Source organism: Pelodiscus sinensis, chromosome 1 (genome assembly GCF_052426305.1).
Source record: "Pelodiscus sinensis isolate ZL-2025 chromosome 1, ASM5242630v1, whole genome shotgun sequence".
Classification (NCBI taxonomy): domain Eukaryota; kingdom Metazoa; phylum Chordata; order Testudines; family Trionychidae; genus Pelodiscus; species Pelodiscus sinensis.
Window position 1 is genome coordinate 47,511,875 of NC_143052.1, and position 17,752 is coordinate 47,529,626.

At 38.4% G+C, this 17,752-nt stretch overlaps 1 protein-coding gene across 1 annotated transcript in view; it reads right to left on the reverse strand.

Moving 5' to 3' along the window:
* Positions 1–370: 370 nt before the first annotated feature.
* Positions 371–17,752, reverse strand: part of CAPZA2 (capping actin protein of muscle Z-line subunit alpha 2) — a 46,350-nt gene continuing 28,968 nt past the window's right edge. The window contains exons 4-10 of the mRNA XM_075929194.2: positions 16,581–16,644; positions 15,030–15,236; positions 11,826–11,905; positions 7,280–7,358; positions 5,140–5,211; positions 3,072–3,134; positions 371–1,333 (exon numbers count right to left, since the gene is read on the reverse strand). Coding sequence (XP_075785309.1) covers positions 1,193–1,333; positions 3,072–3,134; positions 5,140–5,211; positions 7,280–7,358; positions 11,826–11,905; positions 15,030–15,236; positions 16,581–16,644 — 706 coding nt within the window. The 3' untranslated portion in view covers positions 371–1,192. The remainder of the gene's footprint in view (positions 1,334–3,071; positions 3,135–5,139; positions 5,212–7,279; positions 7,359–11,825; positions 11,906–15,029; positions 15,237–16,580; positions 16,645–17,752) is intronic.

Consider the following 17,752-nt stretch of genomic DNA (forward strand, 5'->3'; position numbering starts at 1 on the left):
GTCAAGTATAGATAAGAATTAATGAGGTTAATTGGCTATTCAATTAACCGATATTTAATATCTCAAGTACATTTTCAATATATTATTGAAAATAATATTAGAGAAAGGGGGAAGAAAATTTGGCTACCCCGATATAAGATAAGAACTTCAAGCAGTCCTTAGCAGAGAAATATTATGAGCTTGCATCTTACAAATGGGGAGGAGGGGAGGAGAAATGTGCTATGACAGCGTACTATATATGTACCCAAAATTTCTAATACAACCTTTAAGCGGCCACATGTTTCAAAGGGAGAATATCAATTTTAAGTAGTGTCCATCTTTTTTAAATACCACACAACAAAATTAATCAGCAATTGATTTGCTACTCAAATAAATAGAAAATCTGCATTTTAATGTCACATTGAATTTTAGTACATTTCAATCCAAGAAAAAAAATAAACAGACATGGTAATGAGTACAGGATTATATATTACAATATGCCTTGTTATATTACATTTGTGGTTGTATGATAAAAAATAACTCCAGGGCAAATGGAATCTGAACTCATTTAAGTAATTGTCAGGAATAAAGCATTAAATGTAATAAGTATTTTTAATTTCAAAATCTTAAAACAGCATAAGACCCTGGGCTTGTTTAAACATTAACACTGAGCCAGCTGAATAAGTATTTTGAAAGGTTTTAACATACTATAGAAAATGTTTTTCCCAACCTTATACCCAATGGAGGGATAGAGGATTTCTACAGTAGCACATATGGCTAAATTCATCATGAGCCTATGAACTAGAAACGTGCACACTGAACTCTTCAGGGAATCCAGCAAGAGTCAGAAATTGCTCACGTCATATGAAAGCAAGACAATTACTGTATGCAAAAATATTTTTCAAAACGTTCTTGATTTTCATATTGAAATCTAAAGGCATGGTCTTTTCATTATTAAAAAAGGTACAACAGAAACTCTAGAAGAAAGTTTTCAGCTATATTGATTTTGCAATCCTCTGAGAGAAAGGAAACAAGCAAACTGGGGAAAAAATGTTGATTAGTTAAGCTTTGTGCTCTAACCAAACTACTTACAGTGATTTTTCAATGGCAAAAGCCCATGCTGACTGGGTGACTCAACAGTTCCAAATACTTTTGTAATAATTTTTATTTGTATACAAGAACACTAAAATTATCCAGTCATGCAATCTTCATCTTAAGCATTCTGCATCTCTTTTCCAATCTTATAGCTAAGGATCTTGTTCCAGTCAATCTTAGTGCGGGTAACTGGCAATTGTCGACGTAAGGCCTTGAAAGTAGTGTCTGACATAGTTTGATAATTCTCACTGATAGCAGTCTGTTAAAGCAAAGAATTTGAATTATTCAAAACAAACACTGTCAATAGCTAAAAGAAATGAAAAATGGCACATGCAGACATAATTCAAATGATCACAGGATAATATGTAACCTATTGATTCCTATTTTTAAACCTTACTAAAATTACATAATCTAAAAAATTTTTAAGATCTCGCTTACTTATAATAAGCTGTCAAATGGGAACCCAAACTCTGTTTTGGTTTATAAAGTTAAATATAGTTTTTGAGCGCTAGCAGTATTACCTATGACCATAACACTTCACAATTTTTTCTATGGACATGGTCAATTTGTACATGCAATATAATTAGGACTGGCAGAATTTTAAAAATGCAAACATATCGCTGTTAATTTTTAAGCATAATTTAAAAGTTGAATTTAAATTTTCAGTTGCAGGCAATTACAAGGCTGTCCAACAATTAATGACAGCAATGTTGAGATTCAAAAAATTAAAGCTTTATAACAGTTAAAAACAAATTCCTTACATCACAATTCTGATATCAACACTTACTAATAAAAATCCAATCCTTCCAAGCCTAAATATGAATAAGCTCTACAACAGGGGTGGCCAACCCATTTAAAAAAAGACAGCCAAAACAGTGGCCGAAAAGATGCGAAGAGCCGCACCAGGATTGTCAAGCGCAAAAGAAACCCCCCCCCCCCCCCCCCCCCCCCCCAAACCAGAATTGTCAAGCAAAAACAAAAAAAATTAAAAGGGAGACTGCCCCTTTAAGACTGCCACCAGCTTGGATGCCATTTTTAAAACCCCGCAGCTCCAACCCAGTAAGCACAGGGAAGCTAGGGGCCAGGAAGTGGGGAGCCAGCAAGGGTCGTTGGAGGGATGCGCAAGAGCGGCTTTGCAAGCCACACTTACGGGGCAGGAGCCACATGCGGCTCGTGAGCCACAGGTTGGCCACGGCTGCTCTACAACAACCACTGTTAGTAATATGAATTTAAAGTATTCGGTGCTTTAATAAATTAACCTAAGTGGGATATAATTTCATGCCTGAAAGTTATCCCTTATGTCAAAAGTTTAATGAACATGGAACTCAAATTTCCATAGAAGACTCCTAAAAAGTTGTATTTTGTAAATCCTATAAATTTGAAATATTGGTCTTATTCTTACATCTACCAAAGCTGCTAGAAAAAAACCAAAGTGATTCACTTGGATGGGAATTTCCACAAAAATGCGAACTTATTTATGTAGATAATATTAATTTTTCCCATCTGGTTGTGTTCACCTAGTGTATTTAACTGTGGACTGGTCTTTCACAAGAGCTTGAGTACTCCTAAAATGAAATTACGTGCATTTTACTTGTACCTAGAAACCTTAAGTGAGAACCACGCAAGGCACTGCACTGACAAAAACAAATCTGCCCTCAAAAGCTCACAGTCTAATTTAAGACGAGACACAAGTATATGAAACAATCAGAAGGGCTGAGGGTGGTAAATAAGGTTAACAGTAATAGCTACAGCGTAGAAATAAAAGTTACCGGAACAGTTAAATTGTCTCAACTCAGTTTCTCAAAAAGTGATAAAATGAATATAGCAATGATCCTTATAATTGAAATGAAATACCAAAACTGCGTTCACTCTCAGTAGCCAGTTTTCCTAATTAACTTATAGACTAAGCCCCCAAACTCATGTAATAAGTGCATACAATACTAGCTGAAATTAAGCATTGTTTTACACAAATATTTTGTACGTTTCAGAAGTCATACCTGATACTCATTTTCTGCAGCCTCTACAATTTTTATGAATTCCTTTGCTGTTTGGGCTTCATTCTAAGAAAGAAAGTGATTGTTTACAAATTAAGTAACTAAAACGTTATAGCCCTAAAAAAGCTGTCAATACTTTTCCTGCAATTATGAGATGTTTAAAGTAGCCTCCATCTACCAGAAAGAATAGATTAATTGGGCTCTCAGAGTTGTTCAGTTCAGAATTCAAGCTGAAAAACCTCATGTTTTCTAAACCTGAGTAGCTACACTTTTTTTGGTACTATGTTTTGGATGCTTGAATTATGCTTTCATGCTACATATTTCTAAATATAGTCTTTAAGTACAAATTAAGCACTTTGGTGGAAAAAGGAAAACTAGTGAAGCTTAAGAACATTTGCAGCAGTACCCACTGTCCAGTTACTTTTTGAGCAAGTCGCTATTGAAGCTTTTAAGCATCAGCTTATCAGTTTCCATTATGGTTACACACTATATCTCTGGGAGCAGGTCTGACAAGCAATACTGAGCTCTGCAGTATAACAGTATACTGCAGAGCCTGCTGTGTGTGTAATAGCTAAGATTTTTAGCAGTTACAAGGTTACATTTTTACACAATTTTTTACATCCCTAGTACTCAGTCAAGGAACCTTTCCTCCTCACTGCAAGAGGACAGCAGGCTTTGCCTGTGAAGCCTTGTGCACCTGAAGTCTAAATATGACAAAAAATGTCTCCTGTCCTTGTGTAGAGGAGAAGGCTTTATGAAGAGATGCTTAGGCATCAGATCAGTCCTGATTGGTGATCCAGAACCTAACTAATATAGAACTCCATATCACATGGGCACAGGAATGTTTGGTGCCTTCACTTATGATGCAGGAGTAATTTCCATGTCTACAACTTCTGGAAAAAATGTTTTAATTATTTATCACCCCCCATTCCTACTCTGTATGTTGTTATTGTGATAAGAAAGCCAGTGAGCCTTGCTTTATTTTAATTCACAATGTTCTACATTAAATCCAGTTTGGCACTCAGTTCCCAGTTATTCATTAGCATATCATGACCATCTGAGATGCTTTCAAATTGTACTTTCTCCAATCCCTCTGCTAATTTAATTTCATTGATTCAAGTTAATTAAAGGACACTCCCAAGCAGAAAGTGTAAATGTTTATTCACTTCCTCATGTATTATACAAGTCATGGCATTTTATTAACAGCAATTATTAATTCATGCTGTGCTCAGCACCATTTCCTAGACTGAACAAGCCTTAGGATGCACCTGTTATTGTGTTCACACAAAGGGTTATTTACACACATCTCCCTAATCCAGTATAACCACCTCCATTGAAGGGAACAACTAATGTTGAGGCCTGCTAGATACAGGCCCCAACTGCAGCATATCCTAAGTTTTGTCTATCCCAGAAATAGATTTAATGTCCATGAAAGCAATGGTGACATCTTTGGTTACAGATAGGTTGTACTAGTTCAAGCTAGTACTAGTTAGAGTTCTCCCCTTACATATTGTTATTTTTAGAGCCCTGATCTTTCTTCTCCTAAGCAAACACTGCCAATTGTGTGGCAATAACTGGGAGGGGAGGGAGACAATGTTTAACATACAATATTTCAAACCAAACTCCTTGAACATTCATCCAGCTACCTACAATTAACAGTTTAAGAAGAATTAGAAGAAGTGCAGACAGTTCTAGCTATAATCTCAACTAAAATTAATGTACTTTGTTTCTTTAAAAAGAGACAAGCAATAACAAGTCTTGCAGCAAATTCAAATTACAGGATTCTGGAAGACATCACAGAAGACAGCATTTATTACTAAATGTACATGCAATGTAAAAATACTAGCTATCTACTTGCATGTACAATTGTATTCACCTACTTCTAAATGGTGAAAGGATTGTGTCAGAATGTCTAACCATACAAGAAAACACATTTGCAGTGTAGAATACACAGGTCAGAACTCATGTGGAGCACCAAAAGCTCCGAACAATGTCATATTAAATAATACATCCAAAACCTACATAAAATGTGTCACTTCAACATATGAGACCATGTAAAAAGATAACTTACAGATACTGTTAATGAATCTTGTATGTCTTTATGGCTCACTAGCTGAACATTACCATCTTCATAATAGTGAACCTATGCAAAAGTGAAAACAAACACCATAATAAAATGTTATTACTTTAAATACAAAATCAGCATGCTAATAAAATGCTAACATTAGTCAATATGTAAGCATACTTTTCTGGAGGAAGGTAGGAGTAGCTGTGGGTTGTGCATTCCAACTGAAATGCAGAGTTATACTTGTATGTGCTCAGAGTAGCACTTTTCATTTCCAGGCATTTCTTTTGCAATTAAGAGTTCATTTTATCTGAGCTACTTACAGTAGCAGAAAGGTGTTCTTTAGAGTGCTTTTGGAAGCTGCTCAAGTAGCGAGGATTGATTTTGTTCAAGAAGAGTTTTGGCAAAGCTTCAAGCTACAATGTGCTATCTTTACTTACCCAGACTGCTTGCTGGAAGCAGCATGACATTATTATGTACTATGTTGGTCTGTGTTTTGAAATCCCTTTTCTTTATATATATATAGCTCCCAAATGTCAGAATGTTTACCCAGAGAAGGGACAAAAGAATTCCATCCTGCACAATAATGCTAGTAATCTGAAGTAATAGAAACTCTTGATCTCTCCCGGTGAAGGCTTACTGTACTCCCTCTCTGCCCTTAATTTACAGTCCTACCAGTTGTCAATTATCTAAAGATATTAAAACTAATTTTGATGAAGTCAGTGAGTTAAAAATCAGAGGGTTTGAAGACATTTTAAATGTAGGATTTCTGTGAGGGAGGAGATTTAAACATCAATGGGAAATTAAGAAGTTATTCTCAACAAATGGCATGGTATTTAAGAGTAATGGATACCTTTATGATTTAAACTGGAAAATGCTAAAGATAAGAGGGTTTTGGCCTTACCAGCTTGAATCAAAAAGAAAAGTTACAACGTACGTGCACTTGCAAACAAAACTGAGAAAAAAGGTCTTGGAATTGAGTCTTGAGACCAAAAATCAGTTTGTTTTACTTCTGGCCCTAGAGATCACTGATTAAAAAAGGTGGCAACTGAACTGTAAAGTATGTATAGTAACTTGTAGGATATGCCCATCCATCCATGATTACCTTTTTAGCAACTTCCACAGAGGTGCACTGATAGCATTACATAAATACACATGCTAGCTTAGAAAACTATTCTTATTGGTGTCATCTTATCCTTCTAAAATGAAATCTGTTTACCAGTTGTGGCAAAAATAACTAAATACCATTCATTCACAGTTGAATTTTCAGAGAACAAAATCTTTTCTATTTTTTTAACCCCTCTAAACTGATGAAAAAAGCATCACCAAAAATTGAGAATTTGATAGTTAAAAAAATATTTCTGGAGAGACAGACCGGCGATGATGCACAGAAGGTTGGTAGGCAACTATATTAGTGTCTGAGGAGGCGGGGCCGCCCATGCGCCTCACGCCGGCATGAGCCGTGCACCCAGGGGCGGGGCCGGCCCAGATTGTTCGGCGGGTGCACATAAATGCCCCAGCAGGCACCATGGCGCCGTGGGCACCACGTTGGGGACCACTGATGTATGCATTAATTGGGCTGCTCTTGTAACGATTCTGGTAGTGTATCCAAAGAAGTGTTTGACTTTGTTAAATGTAAAACCGGATTCTTTATCCGTTTTAAAAAAATGTTTCCATTTGCAGTGTAGCAGCAGCAACAGAGCTCCTGGAACAAAGAGTATATTTCTCTTATCCTATACCGTTAAGAGGAAATAGCCTAAACAAGCTACAACTAGCCTTCTTTGAACAGACACCAAGACTTTGGATACAGGAGGCAGGGGAGCAACATATACCCCTTCCCCCACTCAAAAAGAACATTCTGCTCCACATCACACGAACTAGGATGAGTCTCCACCACCATCCGTCATCTACTTTTTAAAAAGTTTATGCGCGCGCGTGTATACGCACACAAATGTATACATGAATATTTATAGACAAATATGCCAATTTGTTTTTAAATATTGCAGAATGACTTGTGTATCTGTTCTATTTTTTCTTGCACCTCTATTATAAGAGGTTGCTATATTGCCATGAGATTCCCCTAATTAAAAAAAGAAAAACTAGACATCTACTAAATACCAAAGTATCTAATTTATGGTAAGCCTACCTGAATTTTCAAGATGCCAGACACCTGAGTAGTTGATGGGGTGATTGTAAACTTCCATTCTGACCTCCAACGGCCATTCCTTAACAATAATAATAATAATAAAATAATCATATTAATAAAGCTATAAAAGGAGGCAGGGAAAATAATTTGAATAAAATGTTAAAATTCAAAAATTTGTGCATCATTGTCAACAAACTTAGTATTTAATTTCAGAGAGTTAAGTGTGGTAGCATGGGAGGAACAATATTTTTACAAAAGAAAAATCACTCATGATTTTAAAGCACTAAAACAGTTAAGAAAAACTGGGGCTCCGTGGGAACACTTCTTTTTGCTTTTGGATATGAAGCAAGATGATATATTCATAACAGATGTTCTAACTGGAACTTTCTCTCTAAAAATATGTAGCTGACTACTGTTTTAGAGGAAAAGGATGATTTCCAGCAACAGAGTTACCTTTTGCAGCCCACTAGCTTTACAATCTTTGCATTTTTATTAAAAAACAAAACCAAACATTAAATATATTATTAACTATAGCTAAGGTTTTGGACATCTCTTAAATATAAAGCTCCAGAACTGTAGACATTCCTTCCATTAGAAACAAATGTAATAGATTTCTCAAACCACTCAAGTGGAGAGTGCATCTTTCCAGATGTCTGAAATACAGGTAGGCTACATTTCACACTGTTTGCATCCCGCAAGGCAGACACTTATGAAAAGAGTTAGTGGATCATTCCATCAGAAAAAGGCTATATTAGAAAAGCTCCTGCATGCTCTCAATTTCTACTCTGTGTATGTATTCAGGAAGAACAGTTTGGGTACACCATAAACTCACTTTCCACAAGAATAGCTACACATTTTATTCCCTTTCAGAAGATAACAATACTGAAAAAAAGTTTAAGATTACCAGGTAATTAATCCATGCAAATTGATGAAGAAATGCTCCATTAAATATAATTCAGACAAGTTAAATGCCCAAATCCATATACCTTGGGCTGTAATTTCAGAACTCAAAAACCAAGCAAGGTAGGATTTGATAACTATTTAAGCTCACTGAGTGAGATGGATAGAGAGGTTCTGTGTTCCTTGAGTTACTAGTTTCTCAACTAGACTGCTAGATGGCAGTATAGTGCTACAAGTGCCAGAACAATGTTCTGACAACTTGCAGCAAGAAGTGCCATGTGTGTTTAAACTCCCAACTTGTGTCGCTACACTTCACATACTTAAGATTTGTGAACAACTAGTACTCCGCGGGTTGTTAGATAACTGCAACGTGTCACTAACAGACCCTACATTTTAGTAAAAAATTAAGTCATTTCAATGGTTTGTAAAGTCCTTTGTCATCCTTAAATTATGATATCTTTCACATAGAAGTCCTAATCATAACTCTGTACTCATTGCTGAACCTAGAACTTCTAGAAGCTTGTTGCACATTTCAAATGTTTTCAATTATTTCAAATGATTGCATAAAATAAAAACAATGTTTCCTTACTAATTTATCTATTTTATTTACTAGTGCTGATCAACTGCTTTCTGACAATTTTCTAATCAGAGATGCACTGCCTGGATTATAAATCTGTATTTTGATTTTAATGGAACACAGAACATCAAAAACAGTGGCATTTCAAATTTTATCAGCTCTTCTGTTAAGTGAGCAGATGGCAAGGCATTATATTGGATAATATGAAATCATCTCACTGGCTGATGCAGCATACAGAAATAATTATGATTAACTAATATTGGCTTCCTGAACTAGTGACATAAGACCTTTTTTTGCAATTGGGAATGGAAACATGTGCATGGCTATCATGTTACAAGTGCACAAGAGATAGATCAAGTTTTCTCTAACAGTTATATTCACTAGCTATTAGGGATGTTAAAATGCATGTAATTAATAGGGCTGTCAAGTTATTAAAAAAATTTAAATCAGCAGCGTTTCAAAAGGGCAGCGCTGCAGAAGCCTGGGATCAGCTGGAGTCCTCAGCTGACCCCAGTCTCAGGGCAGCAACCTCTTTGAAATGCAGCAGCAGAATTTCAAAGGGGCAGCACTGCAGGAGCCTGGGATCAGCTGGAGTCCCCAGCTGATCCTGGCTCTATGCAACACTGCTCCTTGGAAAGGCCACCCCAGCACCACGGGACCCTGGGGTCAGCTGGAGTCCCCAGCTGACCCCGGGCTCTGTGCAGCGCTGCCCCTTTGAAGCACCGGAGTGGCACTTCAAAGGGGCAGCACAGCATTAACACCTGCGATTAACGCGTTAATATTTTTACCACATTCATCCCACCCTGCGTTAATCGCAGGCATTAATGCAGATACTTAACTGCTAGGGCTGTCAATGTAACTGTATAACTTTGTGTAAACACTGACATTTTCAAAGGGGCAGCAGTTGGCTCCCCAGGAGCTGGTGCACGAGAGCCAGCTTTTAAGGTGGCTTCCTGTGCATATCTGGAGACTGTGTCTAACTCAAACATTAACCAATGAGCCCAAGCTCAGTGATCTAGAAGTTTATTTCCAAAGTTGCAAAAAGCCTTCACACAATTGCAAGTGACTTAATTTTAGTTATTAGCCAGATAAACTTTTACAGAGCAAAAAGGAGAAATAGTTCATCTAGCCAAAATATTTCAGTTTACAGAAAAGTTTACTATTTGCCAAAATCTGGTAGATAACGGCTTAGTGCACTGACTATTCAGAGAAAATGAGTTGAAATGCTAGCATTTCCCGTCCTTTACATCCTCACTATGGAACTTTATCCTGAAATGTAACAGGAGAGAAAACCTTGGACATTATTCAAGATTCTACCTTCAAGTCTCATCTTCATAGCATGACAGAGGTTAGAAATTCCTTGGCTTTCAGATGTTAGGCCCTCTAAGGTTTAGTCATTTGTCTTGAGAACCTATATTTAAGGCAACAATGTACTACTCTGACAAGAAAATTTCCAGAGGTTTATGCATAAGAATTAAAACTATCACTAATGGGAAAATATATGCACAGAATTTCTCTTAAATCTTTCCTACTGTGAAAATTAATAGTAAATGATGGCATTTTGCATCACCACAAGCATTTTGCTTGAGTTTCTGAAACATACTCTTTTAGTTGTGCTCTTTTGGAGAAGCTAATGGATTTCTCACTTTTTTTCATAGCTCCTATGATTTTTTGGGAGTGGGAAGGAAGCTGGTTTTCCCTTTACCTGGAGTAACAATTCCCTGAAAGTATTATGAACTGGAGAATTTGCAAGATTGGTGAAGTTTCTTAGCAATATTGGTGATGCGTCCTTTTGATACATGTTGCTCTAGTATAGCCAGTCTAAGAGGACTCATGAAGAAAAAGCACTAACAAAGTATTTCTTATGTCTGGGGAAAAAAAAAAAAAAAGCTGTGTTTCTGCTAGCAAAAAGTCTCAGGCATATTGGATACAAATTTCCAGAAGTCCTGTTTTGTCTTGCTCCCTTCCCATTTTTCCACTTTTTTCTGAACTAAAATTCTCATGATGGGATCAGAGAACTCTTTTGCCTGGCAGTATAAGACTGGATAATAGGAGGGTATTTTGACAATAATCAGTAAACCTGATTTGTGCTGCCCTTTGTCTTCTGAGGAATTGTGGGGAATGACTAATGACAAAGAGCTGTAAGGTGAAGCTAAATATTTCTACTGAAGGTATCCTGCTCATCTCCCTTCAGACAAAAAGGAACCAGTGGTATCTCTGGGATAACTAAGGTCCTAGGTATTGATAGTTTAAAAGAAAGACTGTCAAGTATATATTTTTTTATATATATATATATACACACACACACACACAATACCTATCTTGTAGAACTGAAAGGGACCTTTGAGAGGTCATTGAGTCCAGTCCCCTGCCCTCACAGAAGGACCAACGACCAACTACCATCCGTGGCAGATTTGCCCCAGTTCCCTAAATAGCCCCCTCAAGGATTGAACTCACAACTCTGGGTTTAGCAGGCCAATGCTCAAACCACTGAGCTATCCCTCCCCTCCTTGATGGATACTTCAAGCCCACATCCTATTGTAGGCTTCCCATCCCCGCTGGCTACCTAAACAAAGATAGGCAACTCATACAGCTGTGAAAGGACTGCTTCTGAACCTGGCTAGGAGAAATAAAATGAAACTGAATCATGTGTCATTTCTTCTTCTGTCAATGCAAAATAGCTGTACATTTCCTAGTCCTCAATTTGCTTTTCTTTGTGGACATCGTACAACTTAAAATAAAAGAACAACATTTTAAAGCTAAAAATAACTGGCTGAAACAATAGTCAAGGAAGGAAAACTGCAAGTAAGAAAATCACTGGAAAGTCAAGGAAAATGCATGGATAGGAAATTCCCAAATAGTCTGCAACATAACAGAGCTGTAACCTACCATTTTGCATCTTTTAGAAGCAAAGCTTTTTTTATATAGTTCTTTAAAGAAGCTTCAAATTCACCCACAGCTTCTTCTCACCAAAAAGTGAGCATTAGCTCATACTGAGGATGAGTAGAGGTGATTATTATATTTCAGTAACTCAGTCTATCACAAATACAAGATTAGGTAAGAACTTACCAAAAATTTTTTGCTTGGAACTGATGGCTTTCTATACATGCAATAATGGTTTGCTGTCCATCAATTGTTTTACCATACACCTAAAATGAAAAAGAATGAATAAAGTAATGCCAAGTTTTGAGTAGTTAAATTATAAGTACCTTGAACAAGACAGTGATAGAAATGTAGCCGTGTTAGTCTGGGGTAGCTGAAGCAAAATGCAGGACAATGTAGCACTTTAAAGACTAACAAGATGGTGTATTAGATGATGAGCTTTCGTGGGCCAGACCCACTTCCTCAGATCAAATAGTGGAAGAAAATAGTCACAACCATATATACCAAAGGATACAATTAAAAAAAATGAACACATATGAAAAGGACAAATCACATTTCAGAACAGGAGGGGGATGCGGGGGGGGGGGGGGGGGGGGGAGGAAGGAAGGAAGGTAAGTGTCTGAATTGATGATATTAGAGGTGGGGAGAGTGGGATGTTTGTGAGCTAATGGTATTAGAGGTGATAATTGGGGAAGCTATCTTGGTAATGGGTAAGATAGTTTGAGTGTTTGTTCATTCCTTCTCGGAGAGTGTCGAATTTTAACATGAAGTTAACATGAACAAGACAGATTTTGAGAGATACTTAGCTCTTGTATTGTATTATAATTCAGTGATATTACACTACAGACTTTAAAAATAATTTTCATTATTTCTATGCATAAACAAATGAAGGCAATACATGAGCTTTAAACCATGCCTTGAATGCTTGTATGACTCAAAGGAGGAAAATGTAAGAGCACAATATTTGGACTATCACATTGGATGTGGCCAACCTAAATTTAAATGTTGCAAGTATATAAACCTTCCAGATTAGCAATAAAGACATTAGATATGTCTCAACACTGATTGATTTTAACCATATAAAACTAATCAGTCATATGGGAATCTTCAGGAATAGTGAAACGACTGGATTTCAGACTATTCTTTGTCTAACTAGATATTTTCAACTTTTTACTAGGTAAGGGGAAAACGAAGCAATTAAGACACCAAATATACAACAACAAGGCATGTATTTGTTTCAGTACATCAATATCTCAGTATTTTGTCCTCTACAAATGTGGTATAGGTTGAACCGCTCTAGTCTGGCAATCTCTGATTTGGTAACATCCGTGGTCTGCCATGATTTTAGTTATCTAGATGTCCATTGTTTCCTGCAGTCTTATAAAGTTTGTTTATAGCCACCAGTCCTGGTTATGTTCTGTGCTGTTATTTAGCTCTAGTATCTTCTAAGAAGCCAACAAACAGTGGAAGTGTTGGTAATGGTGCTAGACAATATTGGCTTCCTATGGTCTGGCAAATTCTCTGGTTCAGCACCAGTCAGGTCCTGAGAGTTTCCGACTAGAGAGGTTCAACCAAAAAAAACCCTAAGTGGAATTTTAAAGCATCAAGCATGACAAGTGATAGTCTGATACAGAAGAAAAAAGGTTTTATTTTTATGAAACCCCCACTTCCTATTTTTGCTTAAGTACAGAGGATAGGATGAAGTGCTTTCTCTCCCTTTATCTTGCCTTGCTATACCCAAGACTTGGTATTTTGTCTCTCCAAAACAGCCCCAAAAAAAGGCCATGCGTACACATCATGTTTTTTTAAAGGAACACATCAAAGACAAGATTAAAGCTTACAATAAAGAGTTAACACCTCTTCACTTTGCTTACAGATGGATAACTGTAGACCCCATCCCTTTGTCCCCCCCCCCCCCCCAGGTTTATAGCAAATGTACCTCCAAACTGAGTCTTTTCCTTATTTATGTACAGTGGTGTTGCAGCCGTGTTGATCCCAGTATGAGACAAGATCAGTGAGTTTGAGAGCTTGTCTCTCACTAACAGAAATTGATCCAATAAAAGATTGTTCACCTACCCTGTGTTTCTAAAATTTCTGGACCAATTTCTGTTGGAGAGAGACAAGCTTTTGAGCTTACAAACCTTCTCTCTTTCCCCACTCAGAGTTCACTTAGTCACAGTGAAGCTTCTAACCTTATTTACTCATCCCCATTATCTGTCCCCACTGTTTTTACCAATATGCATTCTCTTGAAAAGATATAGCAAATCAATGCCAGCTAAAATGTATGGTACTTCAGAGTCTAGTTCCTTCATGTTTGAAATCTTACATATGTAGAACTAGCACATCTACCAGAAATTGGTAAGGTGTTTTTTGGAGGGGCTCAGGCCAGGAGGCCGGAGGTGGGGGGGGGGGGGGGGGGGGAGGGGGCAGGGATTCAGCAATCAGGGCTGAGGAGGGGCTCTGGACAGGAAACTATAGTGTGTGGGGGAGGGTAGGTGGGCAAAAGTCTCTCCCTACCTCCCGAGATTCATACCAGAACTGCTTGCTCTTTCCTTTTCTGTCCCTGTTAGGGAATGAGAACAAACTGCACTCTTCACACCTCAGCCTGAGTGAGGAATGCAACAAACTGTGTGTACTTTTCCCTCACTCTCTGATGAAGGGGAACAGCCAGCAATGTCCTTGTATGACTAGAACATGAACATCATTATCAAACATTATCCAGTCATGTATCTCTTGTCACACGTAGAACAGAATTTGGGACTACTCCAGGGTATATGGCTACACTTGCAAATAGCTTGGCACTGCTGCAATCAATGAGACAAGTGTCGATTTAGCAGGTCTGATGAAGACACATTAAAATTAATCTGTGTACTCCACCTGCCCGAGAAGGGTAAAGGAATGTGAAAATGAGATACTCTCCTGTCGACACAACACAGTGTAACCACCATGGTAAGTGGATCTAACATCATCTGCTTCTGTTGTTTTATTCATGTTAATCAAGTTGCACAAGTTAGATCCACGTACCACGATAGGGCAGCCCAGCCTCTAGTTTTCAAACTTTGAGCAATACAAGAAATACCACTGTGTCCCAGGAGGCTAGTGAGGAACCGATGGTGCACAATCAATACCCAACGGAAGTTCAGGAGCATGTTTCTGGGGGCAAGGAAGAAAAGAAAATAAGTGCTTGTAGGTGATACAGAGTGGTGGGTAATGAGAACATTAAAACCCAATATGCTCCCACCTATGACTTTAAAGGAATGTCTTCACTAGGCTCTCTCATATAAGATAATGGCACTCAATATAATTCAGGAACTGATCGTCTCCTACCAACACTATAAACACACAATGAGGTTTCGATCCCCCATTATTTCATATATATCCAGTACTTACTGTGCAAACACCATTTGGATAGTGTTCTTTCACATAGGCTCTCATTGCAGTCTCTACTGAATTTCTCCAGGACTCAACTGCATTTTCAGCTTCATAAGGCCTAGGATCAGTAGCCTCCTTTCTTAAGTGATCAAATTTAAAAGCTATCTTGTTTTTTGGATCAAAAAATTTTCCATTGCCTAGATCTCCATGTTCTGTTATCAATACCTGCATTACAAAGTTATAGTTTTAACATACTTAAATTAACTTTCTTTTTAAACACACATTTTGGTTTTGACATTATATCATTCAATATAAAAAAGAGAAAGACTAAACCATACCAAAGCCAGGCTTATCTAAATCTTATTCTTTAAAACTTATGTTAACTGAGTTCATACACAGAAGGGAGGGATGAATATGACAAAGTAAGCAGAAGCAAACCTTGAGTTCTTATCTAGTTCACCCTTCATTGTAGCAAATGCAGAATTCATATTAACGATGTTAAATTGCAGTTAATTTACTAGTCGAATTTCCATCAGCTACTTGATTAGTCATTAGACACCTCTGCATACCTCTTGTACATTTCAAAGGAGGAATGCGGAACTCCACGTGCAGCCCAGGGCCAGTGAGAAGTCCCACTGACTCTGGGCTCCATGAGGGTGCTTGGCTTTGAAATGCACAAAGGACTTCCCGCTGGCCCCAGGCTGCACACAGCAAGCCAGCTTTGAAATGTACAAAAGTCCCCCGTTGACCCTGGGCTCCATGCAGCACTGCCACTTTGAAATGCTGCACAGAGCCCAGCGTCAGCCTGGGCCAACCCCAGTTGACCCTAGGCTCTGTGTGGCATTGCCCCCTTTGAAATGCTATCGTGGAATTTCAAAGCAGCAGCGCCACACTGAGCCCGGGGTCAGCTGTGCAGCACTGCCCCTCCTAAACACCGCCACAGCGTTTCAAAGCAGTAGCACCCCACAGAGCCCTTACTGGGCTCCGCGTGGCACTGACATTTTGAAGTACTCCCTCTTTTCCCTTTCCCCCCGTCTTTGCTGCTTCTATCAGGATAGTGCAGCTATCCCTAGAGGATAGTGCAGATGAGGACAGGGGATGGGGCACCTATCTGGCCCAGCTCCCTGATTTGGCCAACAGGAGCATGGGAGGCAGTGTTTGCAAGGAGCACTTCCCTGCAGCATGCACAGCCCCTTCCTCTTCCCTTCAGGCTGAATATAGCCCGTGGCTTGCCAGGATCAGGCCTGTGAGGTTTCTCCTCCACTCTCCTGCAGTGGGGAGCACCAGTGCTTGCTTGTCCTACTGCGAGGAGAGAAGGCCTCGTGGGCCAATTCAATGCAAGCCACAGGATGGATTTGACCCACAGGCTGTAAATTCCCCATCCCTGTTTAAGTATCTTTATGCTGCCCACACAGCTTATATAGTAGCTCTTCATGATTTACATGATAAACAGTTTAACAACTTAGAATACTTGCCAATACATATTTTTGCAGGAAAATAAAGGCAGGAAGTTCTATCATAGCATGCTCCTTAATTTTTCTCTAAAGTTTTATGAGTGAATAGCCATACCTGTTCATCATAACCCTCGATTTTTACAGGAGCAAACTGATCCAGATTGTACTGTGCAAATGCACTAAAAGAAAAAATACACATCAGATTCTACATAATAGTTAAAAAGACTCTCCAACCATTACAAAAGCATTAAAATTAACTATTTACAAATATCAAAAGAAAGTTAGACAATGAGGGTACGTCTAAACTACATGCCTCTGGTGACAGAGGCATGTAGATTAGGCTACCCAGCATGGGAAAATGAAGCGGCAATTTAAATAATCGCCGCTTCATTTAAATTTAAATGGCTGCTGCGCTGAGCCGATCAGCTGTTGGCTCAGCGCAGTAGTCTGGACTCTCCACAGTTGACATCAAAGGCATCTGTCGACCTCCCAGGTAAACCTCATTCCAGGAGGCACGATGTCGAACGCGGAGCGTCCAGACTACCGCGCTGAGCTAGACAGCCACTTAATATATTCACACAGATATTTTTAGCTCTTTTAATAGAAAAGTGTGATAAGTTTACAAGGCCACCTGTTTTGCAGTCAATGTCTAGATCATAGCACAGTAAATACATTTTACAGAAAGTGTCTTAGTTTAATCTCTGAAATGCCCACAATATATACACTGACACAAAGAAGTGTGTGCAGACTCCTAGAAGTCTATTTATTCCAAATGAGAAAAAACATCTGTCCAGGAACGTGGAATCTTGAAGTCGTTTTTACTATATAGCATTGCTAGACAAACAGAAAGCTTTTAGCATAGAGGATGTGGGTATTAACCATTCAGAAATCTAGACATGATTAACTAACAGTTTAGAGATGTGGTCAAATAAAAGGAGCACAGAGACTCAGGAAAACTGGATTCTACCCAGCCACTTCCCTGCTGGGTGACTTTGGGCATGTCACTTTGCTACTATGTACCTCAGTTTCCCCCATCTGTAAAATAAGGATAGGACACTTATCTTTCTAAAGAGCTTTGAGAGCTATAAATGAAAAGTGTTATTTTTATAGATAGAGGTCTAACTGGAGTGCAAGAGCTGAAACCTTCTGAGTAAACAACTTCAAATTATGGAGATAAATATAAGTTAACTAGATGTGGGTCACAGCACAGAAAAATTAAGTAAAGGTCCACTTATTTTTTTGGCCCCATTCCACCGTCTTTGTGGGATCCCTTTATGCTGACCCTTT